Raw genomic sequence first — 22,567 nt, 5'->3', positions numbered from 1 at the left:
TTGTGCAAGTGCAACGTTTACTCGGCTTCCGAAAAATAAATCTTTTACTTCCAGAATTCTGTGTATTGTACCTCGTATAGTTTTTGTTTACTTGTATTCAATTTCTGTGAATCCCGGTAAGGGATGCTTGTGCTATCAGGCTGAGCCCAAAGCACAAGCAGAGCCCTGAGTTCGTCGTTAGTCCAAATGGAACTTGAAGACATGAATGATGAAAACAATGAACTATACAAATGACGCTACAGTACAACCCGGGGGTACAATACACAGAATGATAATTCCTATTAAATGCACGTGACAATTGGCATATACCGGTACTAGTACACTGGCAGTACTGCTACACGAAAATTAACCTGCACGAAACACAGCGCGCGCCTTTGAGTCGAACCCGGAAGAAGCACGACACAATGACGTCATAGAATCATGATTCAAATCACGATATCGTTTATACGACCTTTTTCGTTCGTGATTCTACAGAAACGTCTTTCAAAACGCTCCTTTTTCCGTGTTTCATGTTTGTGATTTGAAAGACGTTTATTTCCACTTTCGACTAAACGCAATAGTGATTCTGCAGAATCATGATTTGAATTATGATTCTATTCATGATTCTAGGGTAAAAAAGTGTCGAATAAACGCACCCCTAGTTACATCCACAGTGACCAGCAAGCTTTGTGGATTGATAGTGGAAGGTAGTTTGAGAAATTCTGTTGTCTTTGACATAGCTCTCAATCTTGATCTATTCTGGTTTAAGATAGCTATCAATGTAAGATAATATTAATATAAATATCCCTGAAAATGGGCCATCCTCCATGGTAGATGTTTTATTGATTTTCATGTATTTCATTTATGATGTTTAAATAAAAATAAATACAAACAAATGTGACATACCTTCATTTGTTAGGTAACCAAATCCGGAATCAAAATAGTTTCAAACTATAAATACCTAGGTATGACTATAGATAGCATACTAACTTCGGAAAATCAAATCAATGATGCATTTAAAAAAGGAAACCAAAGGATAGTAGTATAGTATAGTAGTATAGTATTTATTTTTCCGATCCAGAATACATTAAAAAGAGACAAATACATATATAAGAGTGAGAGAAACAACAAAATGGAATCGGCTGGATAGCCCATATTCAGTTGTGACAGCCCATATTCAGCTGTGACAGGCACGACACTGCTGGTCTTCCATGGGGTCCAGAAAAGAAGCTAATTAGAACTGTTATATTTACAAGCAAACAAAAAATAAATAGAAAGATATGAGTGTACGCGAGTAATCTATACAATCTTAACGATAAAAGACATGATCATAACTATGCTAGCAATAAAATGATTAAAAAAAGTATTGTTAAAGTTGTTAATAACTTGCGATTACATATAATTAATATAAATAAACAAACAAAATCAGACAAGAAAAAAAAAGAAACCCCAACACCCCCTGTTACACCCATAAATGTAATAATCGCCCACAAATGTAATAACGCCCACAAATGTAATAACACTTTACCCACAAATGTAATAACACTTTACCCACAAATGTAATAATTTCACCCACAAATGTAATAATGCACTTTACCCACAAATGTAATAATTTTTGATCGCCCACAAATGTAATAATGACTTTACCCACAAATGTAATAAATTTGAAGGGATTTTTTGGCAAATCCGTTCTAAGCTAAAATCGTATAGTAATGCGTTCATTTAGCACAAAAGTGCAAAGTCTCATTTCCTGACCCGGTTTATTAACAAATTATAAGTCCAAAGTCTTCATTCCAAACCTGGTTTTTTCAAAAATTATAATATAAATCAAAAGTCTTTATTCCAGACCCGGTTGTTTAAAAAATAATGAGCCCCATAAAAATGAGAATCAAGCATAGTCTTTGCTCCAGACCCGGTAACTAAAAGCTGAATCTTTATAGTAATGTGTTTATAGCACAAAAATGCAAAATCTTTTTTCCAGACCCGGTTAATTAAAAAATCATAATATAAGACCAAATTCTTTTTCCCAGACCCATTTATTTCAAAAATTATAATAATTATAAAAATCAAAGACCCACGATCCTATTTATGTTGAATAACATGGAAATGTACCGTAGTCTTTCTGTCAGACCCAGTTGTAAAAGTCATTAAAAACACAACAACAAAACAGAGACCCTGCAACCATTAAAGGTCAAGTCCTCTTCAGAAAAATGTTGATTTGAATCAATAGAGAAAAATCAGACAAGCACAATGCTGAAAATTTCATCAAAATCGGATGTAAAATAAGAAAGTTATGACATTTCAAAGTTTTGTTTATTTTTAACAAAATAGTTATATGAACGAGCCAGCTACACCCAAATGAGAGTCAATGATGTCACTCACCCAATCTTTCTTTTGGTTTTCATTGTTTGAATTATATTATTTCAATTTTTACGAATTTGACGATTAGGACCTCCTTGCCTAAAGCACAAAATGATAAATTTCCACGTGTTGCAGGGAGGAATGAAACTTCATTTCACATGACAATGACGAGAAAATAAAAATATTTCATATTTCATTTAAGAAAATACAAAAGAAATAGTGAGTGATGTCATCAGTTCGTCATTTGCATACCGACCGAGATGTGCATATAACTGTATTGTGAAATGAAGCGAAACATTAAAATGCCATAACTTTCTTATTTTACATCCGATTTTGATGAAATTTTCAGTGTTATGCTTGTTGAAGTTTGTTGATTGACGATCTATGATATATTATATAAAAGAAAAACATTCTAACAAGAGGGGATAACCATTCCATTCCATGTTTTTATTTGGCAATAAGTCATGATTGACTATTTTTGCCACCCACTGTATGAGAAGTAGGGTAACAATTTTATTTAGTATTATTTTTATTACTTCTTTTTGTCTCACCTGCATAGCAGAGTGAGACTATAGGCGCTGCTTTTCCGACGGCGACGGCGGCGGCGTCAACATCAAATCTTAACCTAAGGTTAAGTTTTTGAAATGACATAACTTAGAACGTATAAAAACCTAGTTCATGAAACTTGGCCATAAGGTTATTCAAGTATTACTTAACATCCTATCAGAGTTTCATGTCACATGACCAAGGTCAAAGGTCATTTAGGGTCAATGAACTTAGACCAAGTTGGGGGAATCAACATCAAAATCTTAACCTGAGGTTAAGTTTTTGAAATATCATCATAACTTATAAAATATATAGACCTAGTTCATTAAACTTGGACATAAGGTTAATCAAGTATCACCAAACATCCTGCATGAGTTTTACGTCACATGACCAAGGTCATTTAGGGTCAATGAACTTTGGCCGATTTGGGGGTATCTGATGAATTACAATCAAAACTTAAAAAGGTTTTGGATCTGATTCATGAAACTTGGACATAATAGTAATCAAGTATCACTGAACATCCTGGGCAAGTTTCAGGTCACATGGTCAAGGTCAAAGGTCATTTAGGGTCAATGAACTTTGGCCGAATTGTTTTTTTTTTGTTGAATTACCATCATAACTTTGAAAGTATGTTGATTTACTTCAATAACTCCATACATCTACTTGATTTGCTAGTTCAGCCCTCTGGACTGCCATACCCGAACAGAACTCCCAAGAATTTAAAAAGCGCGAGCGCGCCCTCTCCGTTCAGGCTTACTACCCATGATCACCGCGCAATTAGCGTCCATATTCCTCTTTTGCTTTCGGCAAGCCACCTGTCAAGACGTGCTCAGATAAGTCTCCTAAGAGCTCAAATCTTTTTTGAGCTTTGGTATATTATTTTCGCTTATCTGTGGTGCATTCTCCCTTTTAATTTCAATCTTTCCATTTGTGTGTAAGATTGTGTTCAGAATTTACACCTGGCGTGACTTTTTAGACGTGTTTTTGGTGACACTTAAATTGTTTTTCTAACGTTTGAGTTCTCGTCGCGCCGCATCGCTAGCGCGTTCGCGGGGCACCGGGCTTGGCCTGCCTACGTGGCAGCAAGCCTTCACCACCTGTCATGGTTATTGTTCTTCACGTTCAAAGCGTGGTGGCTTTTGGTGCCGTTTTTGAATTAAATTCTAGACAGCCTCTACACTTTGTTGTCGAGGGTGTTATTGTTATTTCTTTTTGCAGGTTGGGATCTTCAACTCTGTTCCTTCCTTGCTTTCTGGAATTGATTTATTAAGATTTTCGATTGATTATTGATTGATTAATTCTTCAATTCTCTTTCCTTTCTGTTCTGAATAAATTTCTTGATTGATATTTTATTCACAGGCGGATCTTAAAGCTCAATTCCTTTTCCTTCTGTTCTGAATAAATTTCTTGATTGATATTTTATTCACAGACGCTTCGGGGATTGTTTAATTCGGCTTACGCAATTATACCTTGATTGATTGGTTATTCAATCCCCCCCCAAAAAAAAAAAAAATTTTTTTGACCTTTCCCGGAATTGTTTTCTTCGTTCAATTCCCTCTTCCCTCCTAGTCTTATATTTTTTTACTTCGACAGGCGGGCTCTACGATTTCCCTTTGAGGATTTACTGTGTCGTTCTTCCTCTTGGAATCGTTACTAGAGACGTTCCTCCTTCCTCCTGTTCTGAATTTCTTTACCTTTCCACAGGAGGTTACTTTTTTCCTCTTGGAAATTATCGTAAAATTTCTCTTATCTGGAATTATTTGTCTCTCAATCCCTTTTCTTCCTGCTCTGAAATGCTTGTTTCTGTGTTTCTTCGCAGGTGGAAACTTCGTTCTCTTCTAACTTGCATTCATTTTTGAATTTTTGTTTCGAATTTTTCCTTCGGGCACAAAAAAAAAAAGAGAATATAGTAGGGGAACCTTGTAGGAGTTTCTTTTTCAAAGTCTCCGACCTCCTTTTTATTTTCTTACAGGCAGATACCTAAACTATTCTTAGGTTCTTCTTCCTCCCTACCCCTCCCCTCTTGTTTTGTTCTGTTTGCTCAAACAAACTCCTTTTAGGAGGAGGGAAAGACCACTCCGGTCTCCACTTTTAATCTAAGCGAGATCTTTGTAAAAAAAAAAAAAAAAAAATTCTTGTTTTTTTCTTTTTCAGGGTAGAGAGAGGTACCTTTGAATGGGACTAACACAGCCCCAGAGGACCTGGTGCCCTCCACGGGGACCGTCCCGATTGCAAGTTACAGAAGTCGGCCGCCTCCAGGCGAGTAGGAGGGACGCCGCGGTGAGCGCCCGGCGGCGGTGAGTATGAGGGTGCGTCGATCAGCATTCCGAATTTGCGGTCGGATGCTAAGAGAAGGAAGGCCGAGACTGTGGTGCCACGGTCTCGGACAAAGGAAAAAGTGGTAGCCAAGGCTTCCAAGCCTAAACTAGGTCCTGCCGCCGCAGCACCCATAGGGCTATGCGACCCACCGGCTACCGGGTCACCAGAAGTCCGGAGGGAGAGTGCGGTTCTCTCCCCCCGGCACAGGTCAGGATCTCTGCCGTATAAGTCGTCCTCCGTTGACAGCATCGGGAGAGATCGCCCAGCCCCTGACCGCGAGAGGCGTCACACAGACTGTAACCACAATCTGATCGTGACCACAATCTGACCCCGTCAGATTCGGGTGAATTTTCGTTGTTGGCGGCCGCCCTGCCAGGGGCGGCAAATCGTAAGAAATCACCCGTGCCTCTTGTGCCTTCTGCTCCGGCCACGCCGGCGGAGCCCGCAAAATAAGAAGAAGAAGAAGAGGTCGAAGGAGAGGTCGGCCAGCCCTGTTGCCATGGGCGTTCCTCCTTCAGACCCTCTTATCGGTGGTCAGATGTTACAGTCATACATGTTATGCTGCTATATTCTGCTACCGCGAGAGGCGTCACACATCAGGCTGTGACCACAATCTGACCCCGTCAGATTCGGGTGAAGTTTCGTTGCCGGCGGCCGCCCTGCCAGGGGCGGCAAATCGTAAGAAACCACCCGTGCCTCTCATGCCTTCTTCTGCCCCGGCCACGCCGGCGGAGCCCGCAGAAAGAGAAGAAGAAGAAGAGGTCGAAGGAGAGGTTGGCCAGCCCTGCTGCCATGGGCGTTCCTCCTTCAGACCCTTGTGTCGGTGGTCAGATGTTACAGCTATTCATGCTGCTACATTCTGCTACCGCGAGAGGCGTCACACATCAGACTGTGACCACAATCTGACCCCGTCAGATTCGGGTGAAGTTTCGTTGTTGGCGGCCGCCCTGCCAGGGGCGGCAAATCGTAAGAAATCACCCGTGCCTCTTGTGCCTTCTTCTGCCCCGGCCACGCCGGCGGAGGCCGCGAAGAAGAAGAGGTCGAAGGTGAGGTCGGCCAGCCCTGTTGCCATGGGCGTCCCTCCTTCAGACCCTTGTGTCGGTGGTCAGATGTCACAGCTATTCATGCTGCTACATTCTGCTTTCGAGCAGTGCGGGTTCACCCCACCCTCGACGTCTACTCACCCCGCTGATGCCCCTGAGCATCAAGCGAGACAAGTGGGCAATAACCACCAGACACCCGGGAAATCCTCGAGCGATTCTGTTAAATCGCCAGCCAGTGCACCGACTAACCGGGTGCCCCAAGATCGCGTGTGCTTTCCAGCATTTTCGTCGATCTCAGAGCACGTGTCCCAGCCGACACGCGGGGCCACCCCGGCGCTTACTGGACGACCCCCCGGTTCAGTCCATAGAGCGAGACTCCCTTTACGAGGAGTCTCTCGAAGGCGGACAGTGCGAGGACAACCCCTATCCCGCGGTCGACTTTTCAGTAAGCGCTCAGGCGCTGCTTGACAAGTATCTACCTCACATCTACCCTCCGAGCGGGGGTATTGATGAAGCAAGGGAGTCCATATTTTCTCGCCCCGCCTCTTCAGGCGCCCCGAGCTCAATCGGCCGAATTGGGGGTCTCGGAGAGTGACGGGGTCGCTCTAGACGAGGCGGCTCCTACGACGAGGAAGCCGCCAGCTCCGAGGGTGTAAATCCACCCCCGCTCTGCTGCTGCCCGGAAGCGCCAGGCTCCGGCGCCGCCGTCTCGAAATTTTCAAGCCTCTCGAGGCTAGCGAGAAGGCAGAGGCAGGGGGGGGGCGATTATTATGCAGGTACTCCCGAATTCGCCCTCTACGTCAAGCTCACATGCGGCGACGACTCCTTCAGCGGTAACTCTCTCCATTCTTCCCCCTAAGCGGGCCCGTAGATTGGAGGTATGAATCTCTTACATACCGCATGCCGCACTTCTCTCGTGAGAATGTTTGACTGCTTTGAGAGGGCAACCTATCACGTCCGCGGACCGTCCGCCCAGGCGACGAGACCGTCGCTTTTCTGGCCTGAACCTCACTTTCTATTCGAAAGTAAGGGTGCCCTGTCTTACTTAGCTCCTACCCTTGCAACGCCAGAGTCAGGGCTAGTACAGATACTCGTTCTTCAGCGATCGCCGCTGAAGAGAGGGCGACTCTGATATGAGCACCATCACCGCCCAGCGGTATGTCTCACTATCTCATAGCTCTCCGAGCTTATGAGTATGTATATCGGATCTGAATGTCACGGCGATTAAAAGTTCTCCTGTGCTTAATAATCGCTATGCCTTCACCACCCGGTGCATTATGGTTATGTTAACCTATTTGTCTCGTATTCGGGCGGCTCGTACGAACCCTGCCCGAGCTGCCATCACCGGTCGTCCCCCCGGACACCGCCGGCAGCACCCGCACCGAATATGTGGAAGGAATCAGCTTTTCATATGCTAGATATCCCTCCTGTTGACATTCACAGCTGTTCCCCGAGTCTTTCCCGGTTGGGTAAACATCATCTCGGAGGAAAGTAACCGCCGTACATCTCATGAGATTGTTGGCTATGTACGTGCGTTCAAACTTGTTTAAAGCCCCAGGATTCTCTGTTGGCATTCTATGCCTACTTTCTGGGCACACCCACCGTACCGGGTCGGCGAGTTCACACCAAACTGTACACCGCCAGACCATCGGTCGAGCTCTAACTGTCTATCTTATAGACTGCCCTCTATGTGGGTCAATCTTGCGGGCGTCTCCGCCGTTCCCTCCTTGTGCGGAGTGGTCTACGGTGGATGTCTTTACCGTGCCCGTTTGTCGAATCGGCTTCTTTCTTAGAAATTTTTTCACGGCACACTCGAGTCGCCCCGCATGCTGCTTTCATCCTCCTTCCATGCAATGCATGTGGCCAGGGTCACCGCACGACCGAGGATGATGTAACCGTGGATGGATGTATGCTTATGCCTTCCTAACCACGATCACTACGACCCGCCTTCTCTCGGGCCGACTGTGGATGAGTCTCTCCATGTAAGTGATTTACTTCACTGGAGTTCTTCTTTTAGAAATTTAGATTCTCATCCCCCGCTGCTTAGGGCGTCATTTTTGCCGCCCCCCGCAGCTTTTTGGAGCTCCTTATCTTACCGATATCGGACTGTTCCACGCTGCCGCAACCGGCGCCGGCGGTGCTTGCTCTTACGATCACTTGAGAAACAGGCCTTGTGACTGTTTTCATAAACAACTGGTTCTCACCGCAGACTGATGGAAATTTTGTGATTACTTCCTCAAGTCTCCTTCGCTTGTTTCTTCAAGCGAGGACTTCGACACTCTTAGCCAGTTTCCGTCCCTAACTTGATAGGACAGGGCCGTTGCTACCTCATTCGATTCCGTTGCGAATGTAACGGTTGAGGTATCATGTCTGGCGATGTCTGTTCGTTTAGAGCATCTCTTGATGGTCGTTTACACGTAATATCGTGACAGATTTCTTTTCGCCAGCTCCCTCTGGCGTACGCTTGCTGCTGCTAGGGATTCCCCTGCCCAGCGGACAGCCATCGCAGCCTAGCCTCACGGGCTCTCTCGGCGATGGTGGCTTGAGCCAAGCCACCTCTTCCACCGCGGGCACTGCACCCTCAGATGGGTGCTTCAATCAGTATGGGAGAAAGGGGATCCTGAGTTCTCTCTCGATCACTTGGTCTAACACACTTTTGTCGTGATGTGTACCGCGCTGTTTCCCTGACACGCCCGGTTGAGCTGTTTTGACCAGACTGCTCTATTCTACATAGGCAACATGTCCGCGGCATTCCTTATTAACAGGATGGCACTCAGTCGCTTTCTCGACCCTTGTCTGCCTTACGAGTGGTTTTCTTCCTAAATCCCTACTCTCCGTCGTTCCTGGTCCCCTTCGGACCGCTAGTAACTTTTTACCACAACTCTCTATCAGAATTCTGCAGATTTTCTGCCCTCACGCATTTGAGACAGATATCGAATTCTGGGCGCTTTCTCCCACGCGGAGGCTTCCCCTACAGAAATTTCCAAGCTTGCGGGAAGCGTGCGACTAGCTTGCGCAAGCTTGCGGCATGCTAGTAACTAGCATGCGGCGAGCCTAATTAAGCGTGTGATATGCGTGCAGAGTAATAGTTAAGCGATCTTTTAGCGAGCAGGGACTGTTCGCTAGCAGGCACTCGCTTATTAAGCGAGCGCCCTGCTAGTCGCATGCTAGTTACTAGCAAGCGGCACGCTTAAATTTCTGCAGGGGTTCTGAGATATCTCGCCTTCTCAGATTGGTCGATTGATCACTTACTGAGCCTTAAAAGCTTCAGTTTTCCGATCACGTTTCTTGTTGAAACTTTCAACAAATTCCGATTCTTACGCTCTAGTCAGCAGGTGATGTTGTTCTCCTGACACTAGGCCGAGGGCCCATGATACTTAGTATTCCTGAGTATACAGGGCTTTCCTCTCGAGGACATTTTTGAGGGCCGCCTTTTGGCGCTCAACTAACTCCTTCACTTCTTTCTACTTGAAGGACATTCCGTCCAGCGAGGCGAGATTTGCTGCTTCGGCGCTTAAAGCAGCTGCGGCTTTTTCCCCCTCTCCCTAAATTTCGTTGTTTTTGTTTTTTCAAATTTTCTTAGGCTTACAATTGAAAACATGCCTCCCTACGGTTTGAGTCCGTGCTGGTCTAGCAAATCAAGTAGATGTATGGAGTTATTGAAGTAAATTATGAAAATACTTACCTGATTTTCTTATTTACGAGATAACTCATACATCTACTTGATACCCTCCCACCGACCCTCCGCCTTGCGCAGCAACATGTTTCAACGTATGGGCTTGCGAAAGGTGAGGAAGATGGACGCTAATTGCGCGGTGATCATGGGTAGTAAGCCTGAACGGGAGAGGGCGCGCTCGCGCTTTTTAAATTCTTGGGAGTTCTGTTCGGGTATGGCAGTCCAGAGGGCTGAACTAGCAAATCAAGTAGATGTATGAGTTATCTCGTAAATAAGAAAATCAGGTAAGTATTTTCATAGTCTAGCTCATAAAACTTGGACATAAGAGAAATCAAGTCAAGTATCACTTAACATCTTGTGCGAGTTATAGTAGTTTTCAAAGTCAGCACTGCTGCTATGTTGAATCGCGTGATGCAGGTGAGACGGTCAGAGGCATTCCACTTGTTTATTTCTTGTATATTCATTCCTTTTTTTATGAAAAAAACTGAGGAATAAGATATCAGCACACAATATGGGGATTACTTCCCGTAAACGATAAGGTTGTTGATCGACGATCTATGAGATATTATGTAAACGAAAATCATTCTAGCAAGAGGGGATAAAGTTTTAACAAGTTCTTCGGTACTTTAAATTTTCAGTGTACCAAGCACCATTTGTAATATATTCAGCATTTTTTTTAATTAGTTACAATTCCAATAATCTCAGTGGCCTAAGATATATTTTCTGGGGTTATATTGACCCGTTAAGTAAAGAGAGAGAGAGGATTTATGTGATCAAGAAGTGATAAGATAGGAAAAAAACTGATTTGAAATGACTGAAAGAGAGACAGGCAAAGAAAGAAGAGCCCCCTCCCACACCCGTACCAGAGTTACGGAGTTAGGCTGTCCCGTCGGTGGATTCAGGTCCATCAACATCTTGAGGTTTAATCTTTCCAGGGGGCAAACGTGTGTGGGTGTGTGTGTGTTTGAGTTTTGTCAGACGTGTCTCAATCATATATGATTATTTACGTCTGGGACCGACCTTTAACGTCACCATCCGAAAGACGTGACCAGGGCTCGAACCTCGAACCTCTGCATCAATTTGTAACTTCCCCACATAGCTTGGATTACAGGCGCACGCCACAACGCCCAGTCTTTAAATATGATGTAGTCTTTGCTCTAGACCCATGCAGTTATTTCAAAATAGGAAATTATTAGAAACGATAAAAACAGACAAACAATATTAACAAAGACGCCACAATATCATTGATGTAGAATAACGTTGTTGTTGTTATTTTGGGTTTTTAAGGCGCGTACCATTCAGATCTGAATATTTAAACCTTTTATTAATTTGACGTTTTTGTGGTATTCAATTCAATTCAATTTTATTTATTTCACTTCCATCAAACAAAAACAAGTTGTATACCAACTTACGGTATGCCTTATCACAGGGTTTTATAGTTTGGGAGATGCTGGTGTCTAAGTTTTTAGATTAATCTTTTGCTTAATTTGTATTTTAAGAGAACTGGATGTGGGGTAAAGACAACTCTCTAAACCTAAGCATTTTAACTGGGTTTAATTTTAAAGATTGGTCTTAGCTTTGACTTTTTTCAATATTTGTTTATCTTATAAATAGCTGGGTCTAGACGAAGGTCTAAGCATAATAATAAAGTCATTCAACAGGAATAAGAATATGACAAAGTCTTATGTTTTTAAGATTGTTTGAATTAATTTCTAAATGACTGGGTCTGGAATAGAGACAACGCTCTAAACATGTGCTTTTGTACTTGGTCTTAATTTGGAGGATTGTTGGTTCTTAGATTCGTTGTTGCTTAAATTCGTTGTTGGGGTTGGGTTTTATTGTTTTTTTATTCTTGAAATAATTGTGTCTGGAGGAAAGTCTACAATCGATCTCCATGTTATTCCACAGTAGTTAGATTATTGGGTATTTGTTTTAGACAATTTTATTTTTAAATAATAACCAAGTCTGGAAAATGGACGTTTTCTTTGCAAATGCATTACAATGTTTTGTAGGGGTCTTACTATTATTATACAAAAGAATCTGGGTGTGGGGTACAGACATATTTTTTACTGGGTGTAACTTTTGAAAACTGGTTTTAGATTCGATTTTCTTTTTTAATTCATTTCTTAGATAACCTGGTCTGGAGGAAAGAGTACGTTTTACAACTCATGTTAATCCAAGAGAATATGATAGGGTCTTATGTTAGAAGATTTTTTTTCGTAATTTTTGTAATGATTAGGTCTGGAATAAAGACAACATTCTAAACCTCTTTTTAAAAACATATTCTTAGGTTCAAGGATTGCTTGGTATTAGATTTGGAGTTATTTATATTTTTACTCTTAGCCTTATTTTGAAAAACAAATGACTGGGTCTGGCTGAAAGAATACGCTATATGTCCATGTTATCCAGCATTAATAAGATTATGGGGTCTTTATACGGTTTTTGTTGTATTGTTATTTACAATTTTTGAATAACAGGGTTTGGAGAAAAGGCTAAGCTCGATTTTCTTTTTTTCCACTGGAATATCATTATGGTATCTTAGTTTGGACTTATATTATAATTTTTGAAACTACTGCGTCTGGAAAAAGACTGGACGTTTGTGCTATATGAAGGCATTACTATAGGGTTTTAGTTTTTAGTTTTAAATAACCGGGTCTGGAGAAAAGACTATGCTTGATTCTCAATTTACTCATAGCGCGTATATTCACAATACGTTCAGTATAATTTAAAACAACAACAAAGACTTTGATTCCACCAGTTTTAATTAACTGGGTCTGGAGAGAAGACTAGGCTCGATTCTCATTTTTATTCCACCGGAACATCATTATCGTATCTTAGTTTGGACTTATATCATAATATTTGAAACAATCGGGTCTGGAATAAAGACTTTGGACTTATATTATTTTTTAAACAACCGGGTCTGGAATAAAGACTTTGGATTTATATTATAATTTTTGTAACGACAGGGTCTGGAAAAAGACTTTGGATTTATATTATAATTTTTGAAACAACCGGGTCTGGTGAAAAGACTTTGGATTTATATTACCATTTTTGAAACAATCGGGTCTGGAATAAAGACTTTAGGCTCATATGATTATTTTTTAAACAACCGGGTCTGGAATAAAGACTTTGTACTTATATTATAACTTTTTAAACAACCGGGTCTGGAATAAAGACTTTGGGCTCATATTATTTTTGAAACAACCGGGTCTGGAATAAAGACTTTGGATTTATATTAAATTTTTGAAACATCCGGGTCTGGAAAAAGACTTTGGATTTATATTATAATTTTTGAAACAACCAGGTCTGGAGAAGACTTTGGGCTCATATTATTATTTTTGAAACAACCGGGTCTGGAATAAAGACTTTGGACTTATATTATTATTTTTTTAAACAACCGGGTCTGGAATAAAGACTTTGGATTTATATTATAATTTTTGAAACAACAGGGTCTGGAAAAAGACTTTGGATTTATATTATAATTTTTTAAACAACCGGGTCTGGAGAAAAGACTTTGGACATATATTATCATTTTTGAAACAATCGGGTCTGGAATAAAGACTTTAGACTCATATGATTATTTTTTAAACAACCGGGTCTGGAGTAAAGACTTTGTACTTATATTATAATTTTTGAAACAACCGGGTCTGGTGAAAAGACTTTGGACTTATATTACCATTTTTGAAACAATCGGGTCTGGAATAAAGACTTTAGGCTCATATGATTATTTTTTAAACAACCGGGTCTGGAATAAAGACTTTGTACTTATATTATAACTTTTTAAACAACCGGGTCTGGAATAAAGACTTTGGGCTCATATTATTTTTGAAACAACCGGGTCTGGAATAAAGACTTTGGATTTATATTAAATTTTTGAAACATCCGGGTCTGGAAAAAGACTTTGGATTTTTATTATAATTTTTGAAACAACCGGGTCTGGAGAAGACTTTGGGCTCATATTATTATTTTTGAAACAACCGGGTCTGGAATAAAGACTTTGGATTTATATGATAATTTTTTAAACAACCGGGTCTGGAGAAAAGACTTTGGACTTATATTATCATTTTTGAAACAATCGGGTCTGGAATAAAGACTTTGGACTTATATTATTATTTTTTAAACAACCGGGTCTGGAATAAAGACTTTGGATTTATATTATAATTTTTGAAACAACAGGGTCTGGAAAAAGACTTTGGATTTATATTATAATTTTTTAAACAACCGGGTCTGAAGAAAAGACTTTGGACTTATATTATCATTTTTGAAACAATCGGGTCTGGAATAAAGACTTTAGGCTCATATGATTATTTTTTAAACAACCGGGTCTGGAGTAAAGACTTTGTACTTATATTATAATTTTTGAAACAACCGGGTCTGGAATAAAGACTTTGGAGTTATATTATAATTTTTGAAACAACCGGGTCTGGAATAAAGACTTTGGATTTATATTATAATTTGTTAATTAACCGGGTCAGGAAAAGAGACTTTGCACTTTTGTGCCATATGAGCGCATTACTATACGATTTTAGTTCAGAACGGATTTGCCAAAAATCCCTTCAAATTTATTACATTTGTGGGTAAAGTCATTATTACATTTGTGGGCGATCAAAAATTATTACATTTGTGGGTAAAGTGCATTATTACATTTGTGGGTAAAGTGCATTATTACATTTGTGGGTGAAATTATTACATTTGTGGGTAAAGTGTTATTACATTTGTGGGCGTTATTACATTTGTGGGTGCAACAACCCCCCCCCCCCCGGGTCAGAATGGGCCTATAGGTTTAGAAATCCCAATTTGAAAATTATGTAAGGTGAGACGTTGGGTCTAGTGACATAAGGTGATTTTTGAAAGCATGTAACTTTGTTGCAGATCTGGCACAAGCAGGAAGATTATTATATAAGCTGGCGTCTCTATATTCAAAAGTTCTTTTCAAGAATTCAGTATTAGGTTTAAGAGTACATAACTTGTCTCCAAAGCGTAGTTATACTTGTGAGTAGACGTTTTAAAAGAGTCTGAAATGTAAATCGGTGTCATTTCATTTAGAGATTTAAACATAAATTAGCAAGTGTTTGTTTCTTCTGGTATTAAGGGTGTTCCAGTCAAGGGCATTGTGGATTTCAGAATTGGATGTGCGAGATGAACGATTTATATATAAAATTAAACGACCAGCACGATTTTGGAGTTTTTGGAGTCTTTCCATTAGGTATTTACTGGCTGATCCATAAATAATATCTCCATAATCAAAGTGGGGAAGAATGATAGTTTTATAAATGAGTTGGAGAATAGTTTCGTTTAGAAAGCTTCTAAGCCTACCAAGAAATCCGACCATTTGACCTATCTTTTTGATCATTTGATTTGGTCAACAGTTCTTGCACACTGTCCTTTGTTACGACAGTATTTACATGAACTCTGTCTTTCTTTACTTCCAGGTCATCTTTCTTCAGTTCTCCCAAGATAGCTGGAGAAGATGGCCAGTTTTCTTCCTCTTGTTTGAGGAAGTCGGGTCCTGAGAGCCATCTTGGATTCGTGATAAGCTCCTGAGCCTTCAAACCCCTTGATCCATCATCAGCTGGATTGAGTTTAGTGTTCACGTGTCGCCACTGGCTTAGTTCTGTTGCCTCACGAATCTTAGCAACTTTATTTGCCACGAAGGTATGGAACCTTCTGCTCTCATTTTGGATGTACATAAGAACAGAAGTTGAATCTGTCCAGAACGTTGTGGTAGCAATCGGTAACCTTAATTCCTCTTGAATCATGTGATCCATGTCAACAGCTAGTACGGCTGCTGCCAATTCAAGCCTTGGTATTGAGGTGACCTTCAAGGGACTGAGTCTAGACTTACCACAAACAAATGAGCAGTGTATGCGACCAGCAGAATCCACTATGCGTAGGTAAGCCACAGCTGCATACCCAAGCTCTGACGCATCGCAGAAATAGTGGAGCTGATAGTGGTAAAGTACTTGATCTCCAAGTACTTCCGGTTTGAGACATCTTGGTATCTTGATCTCTGTCAGTCTGGGAAGATCATCAAGCCATTCTTGCCAGGTCTGGAGATCCTTCTCATCCACTGGATCATCCCATGCTAGACCTTTCTGGCAGATGCCTTGCAGAAGAACCTTGGCTACCAAGATGAAAGGTGCTAGGAACCCAAGGGGGTCGTATAAGGAACTTACCTTAGACAGTATCCCTCGCCTGGTTGTAGGTCTGTCCTTCAGACTTACCTTAAAGCCGAACCTTTGCTTTGCTTTAGATGGCTGCAAGGCAAAGGCCCTCAAGGGAGTATTGTGAAAAAAGCTCAAGATGTACCGATCGAGAGGATTTGAACTTTTCCTCGTTCGGAAATCCACAACCATTTCTGTAGTTTTTTATGTGTTTAGCTAAAGATGGTTATCTTTACACCATTGCACAAAACATTAAATACCCGTTCTATACTCTTTCTTCTTAAGCCAAGAATCGGTGTGTCATCGGCATACTTGATGATTTTAACCATGTTACTATTAAACTCATTACAGTCATTTGTGTAAAGAATAAAAAGGCTAGGAGATAGAACACAACCTTAAGGTGTACCTGTATTGGTAGAAGTTTATCAGATATACAGTCAGATATTCTAATAACCCTCTGGGTTCTTGCTTTCAAAAAATTATTAATCCATAAGATCAGGGAAGGTTTGACCGCCAAGTTTTTCAGCTTACTAAAGAGACAGTACAGTTAGATCCGATCATATTAAACGCTGATGAAAAGTCAATGAAAGTCACTCGTGCATAGCTCCGCGAAGAGTTCATATTCTTATACATTGCATCAGTCAGTGGTTTCTGATTGGTGAGATGACGATCTGCAAGACGATTCGTTCAAGGCACTTCATCACCAGAGAGAGAAACGCGATTGGTCAAATAATTTGTTCGTTCATTAAGTTTTGGAAAAGTGTTGTGAACGGGATAGCAAGTTCAGAAGAACATTTTCTGAGAACTTGGCCACCAATACCATCTGGTCCTGGGGATTTCTTCGAGTTGATGCATTCAAATTTCTTCCGCACTTCCGTTATTGCGATAGGCTAATCCAAGCATTCCCAAAGTTCAGATTCTAACTTGTAGAGATGGTCGCGATAAATATCATTTTCAAATCTGCTGTAGAAAACGTTCAATTCATCAGCTCTCTGTTTAGGGTGAGATTCATGTAGGAACGCAAAGTCTGTCATTTGTTTCAAGGCATCTCCAAGCGTCTTTCGGCTTATTTGTTTTGAAGCAATTTTCAAGTTTATCACTGTAATCCCTTTTTGCCTTATTCATTTCTCTCCTCAGAATCACGTTCAATTCTTTGGCCTTGCCTTTGTTGTAAATAAATGCTCTTTTCCTATCAGTCATCAGGCCTTTCCATTTCGAGTTATCCAAGGCTTATCATAAGGATGGACAACCATACTCTATGAAGGAATTTGCAAGTTTTCACAAAAGAGAACATAACCATTTATTATGTCCGTAGAATCATGCACATTGTCGGCAGAGTTCAAAAGTAATTCCCAGTCAGTAAGGTCGAATTCTGTTCGAAGCAGTTAAACGTTTGCATCGTTCCACACTCGGATGACTCTTTCCACTGTTTTTTCCGTCTTTAGCCGCTGACGGTATTTAGGCAAAGGTGAACGACGTGATGATCCAAGAGTCCCAAGGCAGGGCGCAAAAGGGCCTTTTAGCTTGGGATATTGAGCAATAACATTTATCCAGTATGTTTTCACCTCTTGTGGCTTGCCCATTACATTTACTGTAGTTTCAAATAACACAGATTAAAGTCTCCTAAAATCATTTTAGGCGAATCAGGAGGTTTCCAATCTCATGAACTTTTTCCTGCATGACTTGCGAGGTATTATCTTTGTCTGCGTCGCGTGGAATATAAGCGAGAAAAGGGTGGATCTAATGGGTTACCATCGAATACTTTCATTTCCGGCTTTGGCATGTTCATCACTAAGTCCATAGCGTTAAACATTTGAGTCATGTTAGACATAGACATTGCTGCACCATCCCCCTTGACACTTTCTACTTTTACCCCTATCCCAGTGTATTCTGGGGCATTTGGATTCAAATTTGTTACCATGGGGACATGTGCAGCTTCATCAAGAGAATTTCTATTATCCCTTGTTTTGACATCATTAAAAGTAAAGTCATTAACATGTACCTTATTTGACTTATCTACTCTTACTTGACATTCATCTTCCGTTTCTTCTTCGAGACACTGAAGCTCAACTTCAGCAGCTGCGATGTCCTTGTCGGCTTCCATCACTGCAAGCTTCTGTTCAAGCTTCAACTGTTCTTGTTTAAGTTCATGGGCCTTTGCCATGTGCTGTCTATTTAGGCGTGCAACAGCCGCCTTGGCTCTTGCTTCTCTCAGTCGTGCTGACGATGTTGAGCTCGCTACGGAGAACCGCGACGCCTTGCTGCTCGACGATCGAGAAGACCGCACTGACTGCCTGTCGTCATCGACGTCGCCGTCAACGTCGGATGACCGACCTCCCACGTCAACCTCTTTCTCCGCTGCCTCCATCCAGTCTTGTAGTCGGACTCGGAACTCTCGATTGTTCTTGGCATTTCCTTCGAATTTATCTGACGCAGCCTCCGCTTCTGCTCCACTCAACTCGCTTATGTATTCATCGCTTTTTGCTTTGTACGAGGTGAATACCCTTTCGAGTTGAAGATGCCTTTGCACTACTGCGTCCTTATTTTTGAAGTCTGCCATTAAAACCTCTAGTTCCTTGTAGAGTCGGGATAATGTCCCCATGTATCCCCTACATGAACGCTTCAGCGAAGTGACGTTATCATCATTTGAAAAATCTGAATCTGCCATCCTTATTATTGTCTGGCAATTGCGAACTTATGTGACTTCTGTAAACAAATTAAGCCACAGGAGTTTAAAGTAGGATGGTAGTAATAAATTTGTTGGTCGATATTCCGAACGCACTCGAAATAAACAATTCAGGAACACAATTCCATACAGTTATGCTTCATTTAATCACAGCAATCAACAATGCTCCAAGTATCGAAGTAGCTAACAAATCATAAGCAAAAGATTTTTTCTTTAAAAATATTTTGTAGATTATTTTCCTTTCTCTGTTTTTGATTTAGATGGCTGCAAGGCAAAGGCCCTCAAGGGAGTATTGTGAAAAAAGCTCAAGATGCACCTATCGAGAGGATTTGAACTTTTCCTCGTTCGTAAATCCACAACCATTTCTGTAGTTTTTTATGTGTTTAGCTCGAGATGGTTATCTTTACACCATTGCACAAAACATTAAATACCCGTTTTATACTCTTTCATCTTCCTTAATTAAGCCAAGAATTGGTGTGTCATCGGCATACTTGATGATTTTAACCATGTTACTATTAAACACATTACAGTCATTTGTGTAAAGAATAAAACGGCTAGGAGATAGAACACAGCCTTGAGCTGTACCTGTATTGGTAGAAGTTCATCAGATATACAGTCAGATATTTAACCCTCTGGGTTCTTGCTTTCAAAAAATCATGAATCCATAAGATCAGGGAAAGTTTGACCGCCAAGTTTTTCAGCTTATGCAAGAGACGGTACAGTTGGATCCGATCATATTAAACGCTGATGAAAAGTCAATGAAAGTCACTCGTGCATAGCTCCATGGAGAGTTCATATGCTTATACATTGCATCAGTCAGTGGTTTCTGATTGGTGAGATGACGATCTGCAAGACGATTCGTTCAAGGCACTTCATCACCAGAGAGAGTAACGCGATTGGTCAAAAGTCCCTGTTCGATGTAGGACACACGGTCTTTGGTATCGGCAATATAATCAAAGATTTCCAGCATCCATGAATAATTTGTTCGTTCATTGAGCTTTGGAAAAGTGTTGTGAACGGGATAGCAAGTTTAGAAGCACATTTTCTGAGAACTTGGCCACCAATACCATCTGGTCCTGGGGATTTCTTCGAGTTGATGCATTTAAATTTCTTCCGCACTTCCGTTATTGCGATAGGCTGATCCAAGCATTCCCAAAGTTCAGATTCTAACTTGTAGAGATGGTCGCGATAAATATCATTTTCAAATCTGCTGTAGAAATCGTTCAATTCATCAGCTCTCTGTTTAGGGTGAGATTCATGTAGGAACGCATAGTCTGTCATTTGTTTCAAGGCATCTCCAAGCGTCTTTTGGCTTATTTGTTTTGAAACAGTTTTCAAGTTTATCACTGTAATCCCTTTTTGCCTTATTCATTTCTCTTTTCTTTTACTCTATGAAGGAATTTGCAAGTTTTCATAAAAGAGAACATAGCCATTATGTCCGTAGAATCATGCACATTGTCGGCAGAGTTCAAAAGTAATCCCCAGTCAGTAAGGTCGAATTCTGTTCGAAGCAGTTAAACGTTTGCATCGTTCCACACTCGGACGACTCTTTCCTCTGGTTTTTCAGTCTTTAGCCGCTTACGGTATTTAGGTAAAGGTGAACGACGTGATGATCCGAGTCCCAATGCAGGGCGCAAAAGGGCCTTTAAGCTTGGGATATTGACAATAACATTTATCCAGTATGTTGTCACCTCTTGTGGCTTGCCCATTACATTGACTGTAGTTTCAAATAACACAGATTAAAGTCTCCTAAAATCATTTTAGGCGAATCAGGAGGTTTCCAATCTCATGAACTTTTTCCTGCATGACTTGTGAGGCATAATCTTTGTCCGCGTCGGGTGGAATATAAGCGAGAAAAAGTTAGATTTTAGGGAATATGCGGCGAAAAGCAAAGCAAATAATTCAATGTCTTTACAACAGATTGATAATCGCTTTGTGAAATTATTGCACCAAATTTCATTCACACATACACATAGACCCCCATCTCTAGTCCTGTAAGTTCAAAAGAGCGATCTTGTCTCACAAAGTCAAATCTTGGGGCTTATGTCGAAAGGGTGGGTGCTGTCGCGTTAGGGTGCGTCAACGCGAACGCGAAGATTCGTCCAAAGCCCCCCCGGTTTGGCCGAAAGGGTGCGTTGGGAGCGCCATGTCGCGTCGCGTTCACTGGAACGCGCCCTTTCGTCCAAAGCCCCCCCCCCCGGTTTGGACGAAAGGGTGTGTTTAATAACAATGAATAATTAAATACAAATATTTATAAGAAAGCTGAATATAAGGTATTTTGTCACACATTGCCAATTTGCACGTAAAATAGTGGATTTTCAATCATTTAAAGCATTGACAATTTGAGGAAAAGAAAGAAAAGTTCAACTAAGAATAATAATTATAATAATAATAATAATAATGATAATAAAATCAGATACCCACCCTTGCAATAAGCCACTTGGCGTGAAAATTATTATTATTATTATCATTATCATAAGTATTATTATTATTATTGTTATTATTTTTATTATTATTTTTTATAAGTATAATTATTATTATTATTATCATTACTAGTATACAAACAACACGCACATATTATTATTATTATTATTATACACACAACACGCACACATGCACAACAGATACATCTCACAAAATATACTGAGGCAGGGTCTCAAGTGTAAAATATAGTAAGGTAGGGTCTGAAGAGTTAAACGTTGTGAATGCTGACCCGACATCAATTTTGACCTTGCCTTTCCAGGACACATCTGCCGTAAGTTCCCGGGGGGGCCACTTACATTGACGAGTGGATACCATGCGCGACCAAAAAAACACGTAAAAAGGATGTCTTTTTCACGACAGGGCACGTTACGTACGTAACGTGAAAAGGGTGTCAAAAACACAAAAATAATGAAGAAAGGGTATCTAATTCGCTAGGAAGATTACGTGTTTAGGGTCGAATTTGCGGGGATGATAAAACAAAATTAAAATGTTTTATAAAGGATGTCCTTTTTGCCCCAACACTTCGTGTTTAGAGTCCGATTTGCGCGAGGTGTAGAAGGTGGGGTCGTACTAAACCAAATAAGGTAAAGCAGACGAGCGAAGGACCCGTAACAATAAAACATTCCTGTACTTGTTTAGGGGTTCATTTCAGGGAATATTTGCCAAGAGTATCGTTTTGTTTCCAATACTTGTTAAGGGTAGGGTTTCACCAGGGATATCCCGCTGGTTTCACACGGCAATACTTGTTAAGGGGTGCATTTTCAGAATATGGAAATTACGTGTTTAGGGTGCTTTTCGAGACCCCATGGTCGCGCATGGTTTCCACTCGTGAATGGAAGTGGCCCCCCCGGGCGTCATATATATGATTAGAAGTTTTATAATTTGGGGGACACCAAATATCTCCAGGTATACGAATGTTTTCCTTTTTAATAAATACACACCTGCTAAATATAAAATTGAAGGTAAGTTACTTTTATTTATTTGAAAGAACCTTGAAATCAGTCATAATTTTTACATGTATCAATATTATACCATAAAACATTTCCACCGAAAAAATCCTCATGCAGCATGCCGTCATTGTTTTTTTTTTACCTTAAAAAGAATGTTTGTGCCATATGATGATTTATGTTCCTATGCAAATTTCACATATCACTCGTCTTTTTTGTTTGTTCAGCTTTCTTATAAATATTTGTATTTATTTATTCATTATTATTAAACACACCCTTTCGTCCAAACCGGGGGGGCTTTGGACGAAAGGGCGCGTTCCATTGAACGCGACGCGACGTGGCGCTCCCAACGCACCCTTTCG

At 40.8% G+C, this 22,567-nt stretch overlaps 1 protein-coding gene across 1 annotated transcript; it reads right to left on the bottom strand.

Moving 5' to 3' along the window:
- Positions 1-15,236: 15,236 nt before the first annotated feature.
- LOC121430170 lies at positions 15,237-16,280 on the bottom strand. The gene has a single exon (XM_041627448.1). The coding sequence runs from the start codon at positions 16,278-16,280 to the stop codon at positions 15,237-15,239; it is 1,044 nt and encodes a 347-aa protein (XP_041483382.1).
- Between the last annotated feature and the right edge of the window lie 6,287 nt (positions 16,281-22,567).

The sequence above is a fragment of the Lytechinus variegatus genome, chromosome 16 (genome assembly GCF_018143015.1).
Source record: "Lytechinus variegatus isolate NC3 chromosome 16, Lvar_3.0, whole genome shotgun sequence".
NCBI classification, from domain to species: Eukaryota; Metazoa; Echinodermata; class Echinoidea; order Temnopleuroida; family Toxopneustidae; genus Lytechinus; species Lytechinus variegatus.
Note: the sequence above shows the minus strand (reverse complement) of the source record. Positions and strands in the feature narration are given on the sequence as shown.

What these genes read in the sequence shown, in the direction of transcription:
- LOC121430170 (XM_041627448.1), bottom strand. Translation starts at nt 16,280, where the DNA reads ATGGTTGTGGATTTCCGAACGAGGAAAAGTTCAAATCCTCTCGATCGG.